At 39.2% G+C, this 16,240-nt stretch overlaps 2 protein-coding genes across 2 annotated transcripts; one reads left to right on the top strand and one right to left on the bottom strand.

Annotated features, from left to right (window-relative positions):
- Nucleotides 1–4,695: 4,695 nt before the first annotated feature.
- On the top strand, nucleotides 4,696–6,941 carry vma21 (vacuolar ATPase assembly factor VMA21). The gene is made up of 3 exons (XM_030145895.1): nucleotides 4,696–4,879; nucleotides 5,185–5,294; nucleotides 5,927–6,941. The coding sequence occupies exons 1-3, from the start codon at nucleotides 4,818–4,820 to the stop codon at nucleotides 6,064–6,066; spliced, it is 312 nt and encodes a 103-aa protein (XP_030001755.1). The 5' UTR covers nucleotides 4,696–4,817; the 3' UTR covers nucleotides 6,067–6,941.
- Nucleotides 6,942–12,486: 5,545 nt separating this feature from the next.
- Nucleotides 12,487–15,580, bottom strand: LOC115427364 (gap junction alpha-3 protein-like). Its single transcript, XM_030145894.1, has 2 exons — nucleotides 15,301–15,580; nucleotides 12,487–14,435 (listed from the first exon to the last, which is right to left on the bottom strand). The coding sequence occupies exon 2, from the start codon at nucleotides 14,415–14,417 to the stop codon at nucleotides 13,329–13,331; it is 1,089 nt and encodes a 362-aa protein (XP_030001754.1). The 5' UTR covers nucleotides 14,418–14,435; nucleotides 15,301–15,580; the 3' UTR covers nucleotides 12,487–13,328.
- Between the last annotated feature and the right edge of the window lie 660 nt (nucleotides 15,581–16,240).

Below are 16,240 nucleotides of genomic sequence, written 5' to 3'. Positions count from 1 at the left end.
GTGATTGGTAATTACAGCTGTCAATCATACATTTAAAGTTGTTCTATGTGGTATTGATGTTCCTTAATTCTCAACAGCACAGGGACGTCATGCAGTAGAACACACTAAGGACCAAAACCACCAGCAAATCAACCCTATGTATCCACCGACTGTATCACTTCAAAAAAAAAAAAAGTATGAAAGTCATTGTTTATACACATATTGACATTATGGTTCTTCTTCCAATAAACAATTCATAGCTGTTTATTTTGGCAACAACAAAAAAAAAACCACTGAGTTTTATAATCTTTACATCCTCCATTAGTTTACTCTGTTAGCTTAACTCTTAAGCTAAACTATAGTAAACACAAATCACCTCTGTTTTCCATATGGTTTGTGCTGTTACATGATATGATTGAAAGCTATAGAAATAAAACTGAACTGAAGTGAATTAAATTGTCAGTAACTGCACTAAAGATCTATTTTGAATTGTTCAAACCGGGTCATAACTGTCACCATTTAGTCTGAACTGTGAATCAACAAATGCTAAACTTAATGAAGATAATAACTTTATAACTTCATAAAAGCTTGTATGTAGAAGAAACGTTGCCATTTCAGCATCAAACTCCATCGTTTTCATTTAGAGTTGTGTCCAGTGGTGAAAACAACAACAGTGCTTCAAACTTCTATCATTTATCATTTTCTTTTATTGTAAAAGTTGTTTCTTAGTGGTTCTCATGTCATCTCATCACTTTTTCATGCTTTGCTCAAAGGCCCTGTGGCATTAGTTTTCTTCACCAAGGGAGACCGGAGTGGCTCACTACTCCCTCTAGTGGACACATAAATCTGATGGTCCATCAGGCTAAATAAGTTTAGTTCATATGCAAACCAGTACATTTGCACCTGTAGTAAATTTTGTAACTGTTCATGCCCAACACTCTAATGTTATGTTTAGTTCATTTGCATATTTAATATTTCAAAGTAGAAATAGTAGCCCCTTTGACCCCCTTTACCTGTCTGAAAACATCAAAGCAAAGTCTGTGTCACAGGGTACATTTTCTACAGCCTGAAAACAGAGTCTTGGGAAGGAAGAAGTATTGTTTCCTGTCAGACTTGAATTACATTATGCTGTTAAATATGGAATTTTTTTCACAATGATGCCAAAAAACTATCTAGTGCTGCAGCTTCAATTCATCACCCAGAGGGTGCAATTGAGGTATCTCTGTTAATCTTATTTTTTGTAAACATATATCTAAAAGCTCTGCATTGCATATCACTGAGTATTTATTGCCAGAATCGGATAAAGTGTTAGAGGAGCTGGGCATAAATATGATGTTGTCTAAAGATGGGATAGTCTTTTCCTTCCACTGCTGTGTTCGTACATGCTAATTTTCTCCTCCTGCTCAGTGGCATGTGAGCAGGAGAGGCCTTGAAGAAACAAATTCTCATTTATGGAAGATAAAGATTATTTCCACAACAGCAGAACGCTACCGCAAATGTGGTTAACACAAAACGGTTGAGCAATGAGGCATTATATGGCCTAACAGTAGCATGACATGATGGTTTTCGCCCGCTGGTTGAAGCCAGTCACAGCTCCCTCTTTGCACAGAGGAATTTCAACATCTCTTGCACATCATTGCATTTTACAGCAGTGGGGTCTCACTGTGGGCCTGCTGCCACAATAGCAAGTCTCCTAATGGATTTGTGCATCGGGTTTAGCACTGCCTGTGTTTTCATGCATATGATGTGTTCCTACATGTCCCGATGGGCTGTGGGTCACAATACTACCAGGAGGTTTTAGGTGTCACGGGTCCAAGGAAGCAACTAAGAGCATGAAATAAGGCTGATGATTATTATTTGTGTCAGATTTTTTGACTATAAATTTAGTGAGTCATGCTCTGCTAAGGGGATTATAAATGCATTCTAACATGTTTAATAAATTCTTCACCGTGTTCATACGCTCTATGTGAGTTGTGTGCCACGCGAAAGTGCACACCAGTTGACATGAATTAAGGTTTACAATACTTTCACTGATGGTGATTTTAGGATTTCAAATGGAAACTTTGTGTACAGTTATAGCTCTGTTATGGCGCCTTAAACACTGTGTTGCTTGGTCAGAGCAACAGGTGTAGAGTGCGGTTTGTGTCATGTTTGACATAGAGTACTGGTGACACAAGGAATGCAAAAGGCATAGCAACAGGAACCCAGACAAAGAGAGGCATGGGAAAAAATACAGACGGCCAGAGGTCAAGATCCATGGGGAAACACAGGCTAGTATTCCATCTACACCGTGTCTTAAGAACATGGCTTTTGTGAAGCTCTTATTTTGGAATCTGTTGTTTTATTAGTATTAGTAACAGAGTTGTGTTTGTCTGGTGGGTGCTTCAGCTTTGCCCTCTGTGTGTTTTACACTGATTTCCAAAGTTCAGTGCAATAACCTATGTAATTTAATTAATATTTACTTTTGTATCTGTGTCCAGGAAAAATAACATCCTAATGTTTTGGGTGGATGTCATTTTGATCTGGAATTTGATGCTCTGTTTTTGAAAACAGACGGTTTGTTTTTTGGCATTTGTGAAAAAAAAAAAAAACAGTTGTCCTTACTGTGGGACTGTAACATTTGAGATGCTAACCTAAAATATTGATTTACACCAGATACAAAAATGTTTAATCAGAAGCTTTGTATCTTTTCTTACATGCAGGTGGATTTTGCATAGGGCTGATCAGAGCCCTAAATAAAGGGAGTTGAGTCACTGTTTTTCACTTAGACTGATTCATAAAGTATGACATCTGATGGTAAAGTTGCACATTGCAAACACATGGATAACCCCCTTCACCCTCACTTATGGTGGCCACAAAAACATATAATACCCTTGCTAGAGTATTTAGTTTTATTTGTTCTGGACTTTTTCACGAAGACGATATTAATTCTGGTCTACACTCAAACATATTAGGAAATACTATAATGCACTTAAACTGCCGTCCGTCCATCCATCCATCTTCTACTTATCTGGGTCATGAGGGCACCACAGTGCAGTGCCTCCACCTGATATAAAAAAAAAAGGTGTGAAAAGGTTAAAAGAAGAGGAAAAAGTCTGTTCTGAGCTGTTGTAGAAACATGGATGGGCATCATGACCAACTTTATGGAAGCGACACCTGTTCCAGCCTGTTCCAAGGTAACATACACACAACATTTCTAATTCTAACACTTTTTCCTTTTAAATGCATGTACTCACAATGCTTTAAATTTAAGCTCAATATCTTTCTTTCTTTAAAGATGAAAACAGTCTAATGATAATAATAATGATAATACATTTTATTTATAATAGCCCTGTTTGTTTTTTTCTTCCCTTTTAAAAAGGTGTATTCAAATAATATATTATAGAAATATGTTGATTTTTCCCTGTTCCATCCAAACTTTGCCTCTATTGACAGACAGGTTATAAAAATAGCGCTCATCTACATGTGGTGGTACTTTAACTCTGTACTTTATTCATGCAGTCTGTTGTCAATGATGGAGGGTGAGAAGGAAAAGCTAAATAACAACAAACAACAAACAAAAAAAGCATAATGTACTTCAGAAGTAGTTAAAATTATTCAGTGGCTCAACCAGAATGTGATTTACTGGGGCACTTCTCTGCAGCTGAAAAAGTTGGTGACATCCTGGGCTTTTTGTAACTACTTGGGGGTGAACTTACTGCAGAATGCAAAATGATTATTTTGAACACACATCACTGAATTGTTCTTAGTGGTTCTGTCAGGTCCCATTGGAGAGTCTTTTCAAATGAAATGTGTCTTGAGGAACCTGCTGAGCATGGGACCTGTGAGAAGAAAGCCAACTGGAGCAGAAAGTGCCACTCCTTGACACTCAGCCAGAGAGACTTCAACTGGAAACACAGCCAGTGCACTGACACTAAATGTATACGCTACGCACGAAATGGACTAAATGGCTCTCTGTTACCTCAGCAATTAAACAAGAAACAGTCCAAGGTGTTCCATTATTCAGGAGTGTGGCGTGCAGATACTATACATGACATGTACACTTAAAGCATGTCCAGCCAGTGGGAAATCAGATCGTTTCATGCTCTTTTATGTTGTTTCCCTGAAAACATGCAATTATTTAAGAACGTGTGCAACAAAAATTATGTTGAGCTTTGTTTTTGTATGCTATTAAAAACTATTGTGGTAACAGTATGTTAGATATGGATCATGACATTACTTCTCTATCTTCAATAATACTAAGTGTTTGTTTTTTCCCTATAACTTCCACCCTCACAGTGGAAACATAGATACTGCCTCAGTGAGGCTCTCCAAAACAGGGCAGTCAGTGTTTGCATCACATAGAGCTCTATTTATTTTGACCATATTTATTATGCTATTCTGCAACCTCTGTAACGGCTATAGAGGCTATTTTGATCTCCTCCCTCATTTCATAACAAACATAAATGTCATGTTTTACAGCAGGTCCTGCAGGATATCTCCTCTATATTAAGGAACTGGAAAAAGTTCCAGTAGGCTGTAAAATTGCGTTACTGCTAATATCGAGGATTAAAAAAACAGACAAAATGCTTTTAACACTCCTCTGCTCTTCTGATGTTCCCTGGATAAACCTTCACACCTGTATTCAGTAATATTACCTGTTCATTTTTGAGGAATTAAGCAGACTCTCGACGCAGTCTGGCATCGCGAGACTTCTTCCCTCTTGTGATAGTCGCGTGACGTAATGCGGAAGAAGGGATTTCAGTTGTGACAACACAGTGCAGACTGGGGTAAACGCTACCATAAACTAGCTTTCCTTAATCTCTTTTATCTTTATTTTGCCTCCCATCGGCCCTGCAATGGACGGATCCGCAAGAGCGTCCTCAGACGCCGCACCTGGACCCCCTCCGTACTTTAGAGGGTGAGAAGGCCACCACTTTTAATTGAGCTTTTAGCATTAGCATGCTAGCGTCTCATCGAGTTTGCTAGCTTTTCTGTCTGAAGGGTGACAAGTAGTCTGAAAATCCCAAAGTCCTCGGTTATTGTGGTTTGCTGTTAGCCAGCTTGAACTCAAATTATTCTTGCAGACAGCACTAATCATCGCCAAACCACAGTCCCACATCAGTAGTCAGCATGTTGGAGTACGGCTGCCTCTTAACAGTAGGTCTTGTTGTCTTGCTGTCTTGTTTCATCTTGGCTGAGTCATGAACTTGTATTCCTCTGCAGAAATGAGAGCTCCTTGGTTTCAGCCCTGAAGACACTGTTGTTCTTCACAATCCTGATGGTCACGCTGCCCATCGGACTATACTTCGCATCAAAGGCGTACATCTTTGAGGGTGAGGTTTGTTACAGCAGCACTGAGTGTTCACATGGCACTGAAGCTTTTATGTGTTCATGTTGTGTCACTGATTTTAGATGAAAGGAAGAGAACACCACAACATTATTTTCACGTACTTTGATATCTAACATCTCATCTTTGTTCCTATAAAGAGAACAGTGCCTGAGTTTTGATGTCGACTTTCAGATTATTTTTACTGCAGTAAAATTAACTTGCAACTTCTTTCTTGTGGTCAGAGTAAACTGTGTCTATATTTCAAAGAGCATATTTTTAGGCAGGTTCTATCCCTCTTTTGGAGGCTAGTGTTCATTCTATATTATTTATATTAATAATCATTTATCTATCTGTAATGACATTGTATTTGTTGAGGGACAAAAGTTAAGTTTTTATTTTCTTGAATTTCTTGACAAAGCATTTATGTGTAACCCAGGCTGGCTTTAAATATCCTTTCTCAGTTATTGACACTATCCTCAAGAACACAGCAGAACCCCACAATATCTAAGGAATATTTTCCCACACAGCAGTAAAGAAAACGCTTTGTTGTTAATAAATGACAGACTTTGCACTTGAACATGATGGATTGTATATGCAGTTGTGTCTCATCACTAGCTTTCCACTTCCTCTTCCCAGGTTCGATGAAGATGTCAAGCTCTGACAGCTATTTCTATGCAGCCATTGTCGCGGTTCTCGCTGTGCATGTGGTTTTGGCTTTGTTTGTTTATGTGGCCTGGAACGAAGGCTCGCCTAAAGGGAAGGGCAAACATGATTAAGACTGTCCTTATCAGTTCATAAGACCGGAGGAGACGGACAGACAGGGGCATGGATCCACCCCCCACCACCACCACGGACTCCAGCACTAAACACATTATCTACTGACCAGACAGCTTGGGGATCTGGTTTGCGCTTAGGCTTTAACCAGAAGTTTAAAGCATGAAACGGGGGAGTGGAAGCTGTTGGGTGTTTTCTCACCAGCCTCAGTGGGCCTGCTTTTTGACTTTCTGTTCTCTGAAAATGGTACTTTTGTTGATGGAGGACGGACCCTGTTTTTTAAGAGGCTTTGTTCTAAGCTGTATTTGGCTAAGAGCTATAAGTCCCGTCACTGCAAAGTGTTTGTCATGCAGGAAAACATCTTGGGTTTGTGATGTTTGCTTGTGTGTGCCCAGACACTGTTTGTACTTGTAATGTATTTTTATGAAAGATTAGATTCCAAAATGTTTTGCAGCCATTCTGTGAAACTGTGCACTACTGAAATATTTCAAAATATTTGGATCCCGTCAATCAATCTGTCCTCAGTTTTAAGTTCTTCATAAACAATTTGTGACATGACTGTTCGTCAGTACAAACCTATAATGTGATTAAATTTCATGGCGCATTTTGAGAAAAAACTCTGAATGCTGTCTGTCATTAAAATAATCTGATGCATCTGTTTGTCCTTGTAAACAAACATTTCTCTGTTTTAGTGTTTGTGTACTGTAGTTAAATGTTGTTTTGGAGCCTATTGCAACAGCAAATAGCTTTTAAAGAAATCATTGCTGTTTTGTGTTGAAGATGTCTTTTTGATTTGAGATTGTACATCTAAGTGAAAATGCAAAGGAGAATGACAACTTGGTTAAATAAACTGGAAAAACTGTACATCTCCCTTGTACTTATTCTCAAAGGCATTTTTTTCATTACAGCTGTTATCTATCCAAAAATGAATAATACAGCTGTTTATCTGATCTGATGAAGGAAAGAAGAGTACTGTAAATCCTGAAGAATATTTCAGAATGTTGAGGAAATGAATTATAGTTATTCACAACGAAGGAAATAAAAAGAGCCCCTTTTATGTGTGTTACTTGTTTAAAGAACAGAAGCATCTAAAAAAAAAAAAACTTGGTTTAGGACTTTCCAATATGACCAACCAGTCACATTATGTCTTTTTCAAATATGGATTCTTCTAATGGAACATATAAGTCTATCAAACCAATTCAAAAATCGTCAGATTTCATTAAACCTATCACAAGCATATTACACATAAAATATATATATCTGTGACCTAAAATGCAACTATTTGAGAGGATCCTGTGATGAAATCCAGGATGGACATTTTTTGTAGGTGAGCTCTGCGTGTGCGATTAAACAGGCTACATCACCAAGAGGCCATGGTTTCCCCGACCATCTGTTGTGAAAGCCACACCAAAGTAAAATGATTTGCACAGAGATGCACGCACTGTATGTGTTGATTTACTTGGGGACTTTTTTGTTATGAGGATTATCAGGATAGCTTTATCTATGCTTGGGCAAACTCACTGCTTCTGTTTGGACAAAATAAGGCAGAAAATCTTTGTGGTTTTCTGGGAAAGATAGCTTTGTTGTTGTAGATTGTTTATCCCAGTGGTCACAACACAGTCACAACAGGAACAAGACTGACAGGCGGCAAGAAAATGATTTAGTGAGAAATATTAAAAATCAGTTACCGTCTTTATTCTCTTTCATCTCAAAATGCACGAACAAAAAGGCATTGTAGTGATAAATAATAGTTTTCTGTGTGAACGGAAAAAAGCCCTTTGACTTCTAAATTGATTACCTTGATCATTCCCAGGCTTAATATGGATTATCTGGGCAAAAGGTCAATAAGAACAGACGCCTATTCTCATGACTGCTGAGATGACAGTCCACGGGCTGCAGGAGCATCCTGTGTAGCGTAGAGCAGGGGTCTCCAACCCTGGTCCTCGAGATCTACTATCCTGCATGTTTTAGATGTAGCCCTCTTCCAGCACACCTGATGGTCATTATCAGGCTTCTACAGAGCTTGATGATAGGCTTATTATCTGAATCAGGTGTGTTGGGAGAAGACACGGTGGTGCAGTGGATAACGCTTGTGCCTCACAGCAAGAAGATCCTGGGTTTGATTCCAATACCAGTTGATGGGGGTGGGATCTTTCTGTGTGGAGTTTGCATGTTCTCCCATGTCTGCGTGGGTTTTCTCCAGGTACTCCGCTTCCTCCCACCATCCAAACACATGCACTAATTTAAATCTAAATTGCCCATAGGTGTGAATGTGAGAGTGATTGTTCATCTCTATATGTCAGCCCTGTGATGAACAGGCAACTCGTCCAGGGTGTACCCCCCCCCCCCCCAAAAAAAAGGACCTGGGATAGTCTCCAGTGACCCTAGTGAGGATAAAGCAGGTTCAGAAAATGAATGAACGTTGGAAGAGGGATACATCTAAAACATGCAGGGTAGATCTCGAGGACCAGGGTTGGTGACCCCTGGTGTAGAGAATTTCAGCTGTCACATGGTGGCAGCACACAGTCCTGTTCCCAATGTACAGACAACAAAATATTGAAGCCAAGAAAAAATGACAGATGCCAAGGCTTAATGACGTTTTCTGCCTCAGAAATCATGTCAGCAGCTGATTTATGCTTGTTTCCTTCTGCGTCGTTTGAGTCTCTTTCCAACAGCTCCCCAGTACAGCTAACACACACTACATTCAGCCGCGTTTGCTGTTTGGATGTGAGGTCTGCATTGAGTTTAACAAGGCTGGTGTTGGTGATGAGGTGACAGGCCTGCAAGCAATCAGACTGAATCAGTCAGCAAACATTAGAAGTCCTATTTTGCTTTTGGCTGATATTTCATAAGCTCACCCTCACGGCACCACAAAGTTGGTGCAAGGGCAGGCTTCGCTTCTGGCGTTTTGTCATTTATCACACATTAGCAGGTTGAGTGCATAATGTCAATGTGATGAAAACCAGACCAGAACGAGCTGAGCAGTTACTAGAGTCATTAAATAAACTCTACAGCTGTTCATTGATGATTTTATGCAGCCTGTCCTGTCTATTTTACATTGACGTTCACATACAGCACAGACCTTATTTCCTTATTACATGACTAGATAATGCATGCACAACTGCACTCTTGCACTTAATATACTCAAACACAGAAGGCACTGGGAAGTTCACATTTCCAGTTGGACCAGGATTTATATTCCTAAATGTCCAGCAGATGGCGTGGTCAGCTGATGTACAAACCCTGTCAGTGTTTGAGAGGAGGCAAAGGGAGAGGGCAGTAGTGCACTGTACTTCAGATGAGGTGAAACAATGGCAAACAGAAAACCACAGGGAACAGGATAAAGTGATCGAATAAGTCACCTGGATATTTGAAATGATATCTGTCATTAAATAAAACCAAGACGCTGTGTATTGTTTTAGTCTGCTCTGTTTTTTCCCATGACACTTGAAGATGGTTACTGCTTTTGTTTCAGTGGTGTTGCACTAACAATGCTGGCATTTTGATTCCAAGCATGGAAAATGCATCACAGTGGGCACAAATGCTAAGATGTGCTATTTGGATATTTGAATCATGTGCAATCTCAGACCATGTGAGGTGTCACATTTATTTAACCCTTTCATGCATGAATTATGAGAACCTTAATTAAGATTCTTCTTCCTGAGTGGTTTTATTCCTCTTCAGGCATGAAAAATAAAACAAACAATGCGACTGAATTTTTTATGAACTTATTTTTCATGGAGTTACAAAATGTCCACTCAGCTAAACACCATGTGCTTAATTTTAGAAGCAAAGAAACATATATTTACTGATATATTGTGTGAAAACTATGAAATAAAAACATTTTAATACAGCTAATCTGATGTAAGTAAAGTTTATTTATAAAGTGCTTTTTACAGCTAAAAATCACAAAGTGCTGTACATAAAATGGGTGCAATAAAACAACATAAGAATAATGCATAATGTCCATATTTATCTATATTTTCCTTTCAAACTTAATCTGAATATACTAGTGTGTGTGTTTTTAACCCATAAAGACCCAAACACACAAACTATCTCCAGATATAAACTGTTAAATACCTGTTGATCCACTAATCCTATCTATACATGTAAATAATTGGTGTAAAATGCAGTTTTTTCATCTTTTCATGTTCATCAGATATGACCCATTTGGACGTTCAGAGGCTCCATAGTGAACATGGAAACACTGTCATCTTCTACAACATTGATTCACCAGTAAAACCCATGGAGTTGGATCAGTGACAGTGGATGGACACACTTGTTTTTACATTCAGTTTGCAATATCTTTGCTGAAAAAGTAACTTTTTCTTCATTTTTCTCTGTTTTGATATAATGAACTTCGAATTTACTCTGAGTTTTCATGAACGTCTACATGATCTGTGAATTAAATACGGAAAAATACATGATTTACACCAAAAAATGCCAAATACAGAGGATAATATTCTACCAAAAAAAAAAATGGTGATAAATTGGTTAAGAAAGGTGCAAATAGAGAACAATTAATTTGGGAACTGCTACAAAAATAGCCCTGTGTCTTTATGGGTTTATATGTGAAAAAGTCCATCAAAGATAGCTTATAAAGACAACTAAACTAAAATCACCCAAAATCAGTGTGAATGTAATAGGCGGTTTTGATTTGGGAGTAGGATAGTCAAAAAGAGAAAAAAAAAAATGCCAGTAGACACTACACACATGCAAATATGACTCATCGTATCTTTCTCAGTGCAGTGACATCTTCATGTTGGGTTGGTCAGGAAACCAAATATCAAAGGTGATCATTCCGCTGGTAGCTCAACTTGAACTGCAGCAAAACACAAATAGGGTTTCCCTTCAGTTTCTGGAGGGATCATGAGCTGGATGGGTGGTGGTGAAGTGTATGATCCCCCTGCCCCAAAATGTTATTTGAGGAAACACAAGTTCGTATTCATGCATCTTTACTTAACATTTTCTCATAAAGTTGAAAAATATAGACAAAATTAAACAGAAATTGATGATAAAGAGACAATATTAGACCTGTTTTCATCTCAGTGAAACAAGAAAATAAATCTGCAAAATGATGATATAAGCACACAATTCCAATATTATAAATAAATACACAATCCCACTTATAAAACATAATTTTCAGAAAATAAAGCAGTCTGTTTTGGCAGATATCATTTCTATTTCTTCAGTTTAGGTGCATTGTAAAACATACAGGTGCTATGCTTAAGTCTTAGGGAAAACATTCAAAGAGCTGACACTTTTTTTTAATAACTATGTTGGACTTCCTTTAAATTATAATATAAAATATAATACTGCAATATGTAGTGAAATATACTCAGACATCTGTGTTGGTCCAACTTTATGATAGAGTTGATACATCTTGGCTTTTCACTAGAGGGATTTAATTTCAAAGTGCTGGATATCCGCATATAACCATAACTCATATCTATTCAGCTGTCAACATTAAAAAGCCCATATGATTCCTTTCCCAAAGATGACCATTTATATTGTTTTAAGATGATGTATGTGTTAAAGTGACTTTAAATAACCTTCATGCTTTATTAGACTATTTTTTTATGAATTAAAGACTATTCTGGTTTATGATCTGATTGATGGTGCTTCACACTGCAAAAAACGCTGCCAACTATTTTATTTTGTTATATTTGTTTTCTCAAATGACATATACATAGGGAATGTGAAACATATTGTTTCTGGCACCAATACACATTAAAGCAGCATGTTCAGACTACTCAGTCATATCTCAAAACTGCAGTTTTAGGACAGAGTATTTCTATTGAAAATTTCTAGTGTTTTTATTCCATTTATATCTAAGTAAAACATTGTGTTTTTCTTTGCCCTTGAAACTTTGAGTGTTTACGGGAAATAATGAAGGTCAGCCCTGAGATTCCTTGTTATGAACATGCTCATCTCATTCAAGGGTTTCACACAAGGGGTGTTGACAGGTGACATTTTCCTGCCATGGATGATCTGCATGTGTAGGACATGCAGACAGTAATGGCTTTACACATGACATGTTTATTCCCGCTCAACCAGGCAGAAATGAGTGTCTGTATATGACTGAAACTGCACCTGTTAGATTCCAATTTCAGACTGTCAGCATCGCATTCAGTAAATATATATAGAATATATATATAGATAAAACTCAGCCAATATTATAATGTATACTCCAGGGATAACCTTGTATTAACCTGTTAATCTATTTGAAAACAATTAGGGAGAATAAGTAAGGATGAAAACAAAAGAAAGTCATAATGCAGCATATGTTCCAGTAAAATGTGTCTATATATACATGTATTTATATTTCATGATAAAGACTTGAGATTATAAGTGAACTGCTAACTTAAGACAGGTTTATTTCAAGCAGATTTACAAATATGGTTATCACCAAGTGCTTTACAGACAAAAAAATGACACAAACAGGATATAAACAATGATAAACAAAACAATGTGCTTATAATTATGTACTTGCTATCTGGCGCAGTAAAAAGAGACAGTACAAATCTGTGAACTCCTGAGACCAGTGCAATTTCTTTTTGAGGCACGTCCTGGAATTAGTTACACTATTTCCAGTGTCCAATATGTTGTAAGTTATTGCACAACATTTCATTTCAAGTCTAAGCAAGTGAACTATGTTGGTTGGTGACCTCAAAACAGTTAAGGAAGTTAAAATTAACTATTTGCCCTATCTTATTTCCTCAAATGAGGTCAGGTCAGAGCAGAGAAAGTCTCTGCCTTGGATTTTATTCTCAAAGTTTGGGCAGCTTTTTACAAGGAGTTGTATTTTTCACATTCATTCATATTCATCACACGTTACGAATGAACAAAAAGTCCATTTAAAACCTGAACGCACCTCTGTCATTCTGACTTTGTGGATGTTTTTGCTAGATTCTCTTTGATGAGATTTCATTCACATAAAAACCAAAATATATTACCTTTCCATGAACGGTGTTCCATGAAATCTAATTAAGTTTTCAGAAGGGCAAAAGGAAATTTCAATCGATTACGGGACATTCTTCAGTAAGGAAGAAGTAGAAAATACTGTTCTGAGGAACACCATCAGTCTTTACAAATTACAGTACAAGTTTCTTCATGTGCCCTATAAATCTCACTCCTCTCTAAGCTGGAATGAGTCAAACCTGTGCCATCTTAAAGAGGAGAGTCAGTCAGACGTGCGAATGCCTCCAAACAACATCTAATCCTTCACAGCAACTTAAGACCCCTCAGAGAAACATAAACCTCCTCATATCTTCAGATCGTCTATTCTAGTCTTGTTGTTGCTGTGTTTGGCATTGCGACCGGGCCTGGCCTGCGTAGGTGACCCGGGGGCAGATCCTGCTCCCTTCTTTCCTTTCAGGTCAGATTCCTCAGGCCTGGTGCTGCTCCTTTCTACCGCCAAGTTGTCTTTATTCTGTTTGTAGGCTGTTTTGCTGTGATAGGGGTGAAAGGACGAGTCTGTGCCCTCAGACAGAGGTGAAAGGTTGTAACTGGGCACTGGGGCGTACGGAGGCTGGACTTGCCCGTGGAAGTACTCGTCATAACTTGGAACAATGGGGACCGCGGCCTCACTGGGCTCCTTGGAGTAGGTCCCCGAGGACTGCTCACCTCTCCTGAAGGTGATGCCCTGGCGACACTTGGTGAAGCCCAGGTGGTAGATCTCTATGAGGTTGAGAAACAGAGACACACTGGCCACTCCCAGCATGAAAATGATGAAGATGGTTTTCTCTGTGGGACGGGATATGTAGCAGTTCACCACATTGGGACAGGGCGGCCTGTCACAGGTGTACATGGGCTTAAGCTCAAAGCCATACAAGAGGTACTGGGCTACAATGAAGCCCACCTCAAACAGGGTCTTAAAGATCACATTAAAGACATATGTGCGCAGGAGCTCCCCCTGTAGGCGCACTCGCCCCTTTTTGTCTCGGATTAAAGCCTTCTTGTGTTTATCCCCGATGAGAGCCTGCTTCTCCGAATGATGTGCATGGTCTTTTTCCCTTTCCGTTTCTTTTTCTTTTTGCTTTTCCTCCATCCGCACCAGATGGAGGATGTGTCCTAGGTAGATCAGCGTTGGTGTGGACACAAAGATGATCTGCAGCACCCAAAACCTGACATGGGAGATGGGGAAGGTGATGTCATAGCACACATTTTCACAACCGGGCTGTTTGGTGTCGCAGGTGAATCCTGACTGCTCGTCGCCCCACACCTTCTCTGTCGCAGCACTCAGGATCAGAATGCGGAAAATGAACAGGACAGTGAGCCACACCTTCCCCACCACAGTGGAGTGCTCCTGGGCTTTTTCTAGAAGTTTTCCCAGCAGATTCCAGTCCCCCATGGCTATGTGAGGTCAGGCCTATAATCAAAGGCATTGGAAAAGAATTTAAGAAAAAAAAAACAAAAAAAAAACCCACTTGATTTATGGCTTGAATCAACTTGTCTATAATTATCTATAAAGGAAATACATGACATGCCTAAAATAAAAAATTATCTGCAGGTTAAGGTAAACTTCAATGTTCATGACGACTACAGATATTTAATATTTCTTCTACACTAATATGTCTTACCAAGTTCAGCAGCTTAGACTAAATGAGTCTCAAGGGAGCCAAGCTCTTAACGGACTGTACAAGTGGAAGACTCCTGCTGAGCAGGTAGTGGCCTTTTGCCACGTGGACGCAGACTGGATTATATTTACTTTAGGAGGGTATATATTTGGTAAGTGTGGACAGGGGGTAAGGCAGCTTCTCGTCATGTTTGTGCAGCTCCTGGCCTTCACAACCTGAGTCACAGCCACATGATGTGAAATAAAACACCAGGCATAAGTGGTGGAAGTGTGAATTAGGGGCAGTTGAGTAATGCTAGTACTGCCACATATTAATGGGGTATAAATACATCAGAATGACTGTACTGTACAGTAGCAATCAAAGGTCTGGATGTGACATCTAACTACATACTGAACAATAACTTCATACAAAGTCTGAAACCAAATTATTCTGACAGACAATGGAATTCTCCAAGGGATCCTAAGGAACTTCCTATGAAGGAAACAATCGCAAGCAAGAAGCTGCATCTTCCCACATAAAGTAAACAAACTATTCTTTGTCCTTTTCAGTGTCTAAGGCCTAATTATGACCGACATCTTCTAGAATGACTTCTTCAGGAAGGTTAAAGCACACCGTCCCAAAAATAAAACATACATTCTTATTTACTAGGTAACCCACCTTGTCAACTTATACATCCCCTGTGGTGAAGCGCTGCTCGTCTTCGAGGATCCATGAGGCCGCCTGCTCTGCTGACAGGCCTCAGTGCAAGACTGGTCTTGGACTGGCCCCCCACAATGCCCTTGAATGGAGAGGAAAAGTGGACTCCTGCTAGCCGCAAACGTCTGATCCACACCAACAAACCCCCTGACTCAGCCCTCAGTCTTCAAAAACAGCCGAGGCAGGATCCAGGCCCTGGGGGTCTTCCACTGACCACAACACACATAACCTCTGGCCACTCTCTCAGCCATGTCCGGCCTGGCCTCCTGCAACCCCCTCCCCTCCATGGTTAAATTTGGCACAGAGCACACTCTAATGTAAACTATCAAAGCCCGTCTACTTGCTTGTTACAGTGAGTGACACAGCAGCTGGCCAATGATGTTGTCTGCTAAATCTGTCTGACATAAGTGCTCCTGCAGTCTAATTATAACACAAGGGTCTCTCCTATCATGGGGGTCTAGATGTGTGTGTGGGTGGAGGGGGGAGTAGATGGAGATGAGTTGCCATCTCCATCTTCAAGCTTCAAATCTCAGTGATAGGAAAGAAAAAAATCAGTGAAAAAGCTCAATTTAAGCCTATTCACCTTAATGTGTACAGGCACCACAGTTGGACATATTGTTATTGTTAATTTCTTTTGACAGAATTCATTGGATTATCCTTCCAATGCAAACCATTTCATGATACACTAAACAATACAATGACTTGTCAGTGCTTGTGTCAAATTAACAGGTAGTTTATTTCTGTATACTACATAATTACACATTTCAACCCATTGGACAAACTGACTGGATTGTTTACCTGGATGTAAACTGATATATGTACATATCTGCACAGATGTCAAGGCATCTGCTTTCATTACAGTGTGTAAAAAAACAGGTTAACTTCATACCAAAGCAGGTGC

Source organism: Sphaeramia orbicularis, chromosome 10, assembly GCF_902148855.1.
Source record: "Sphaeramia orbicularis chromosome 10, fSphaOr1.1, whole genome shotgun sequence".
Classification (NCBI taxonomy): Eukaryota; Metazoa; Chordata; class Actinopteri; order Kurtiformes; family Apogonidae; genus Sphaeramia; species Sphaeramia orbicularis.
The sequence above is the reverse complement of the archived record's forward strand: the minus strand, read 5'-3'. Positions and strand labels throughout refer to the sequence as shown.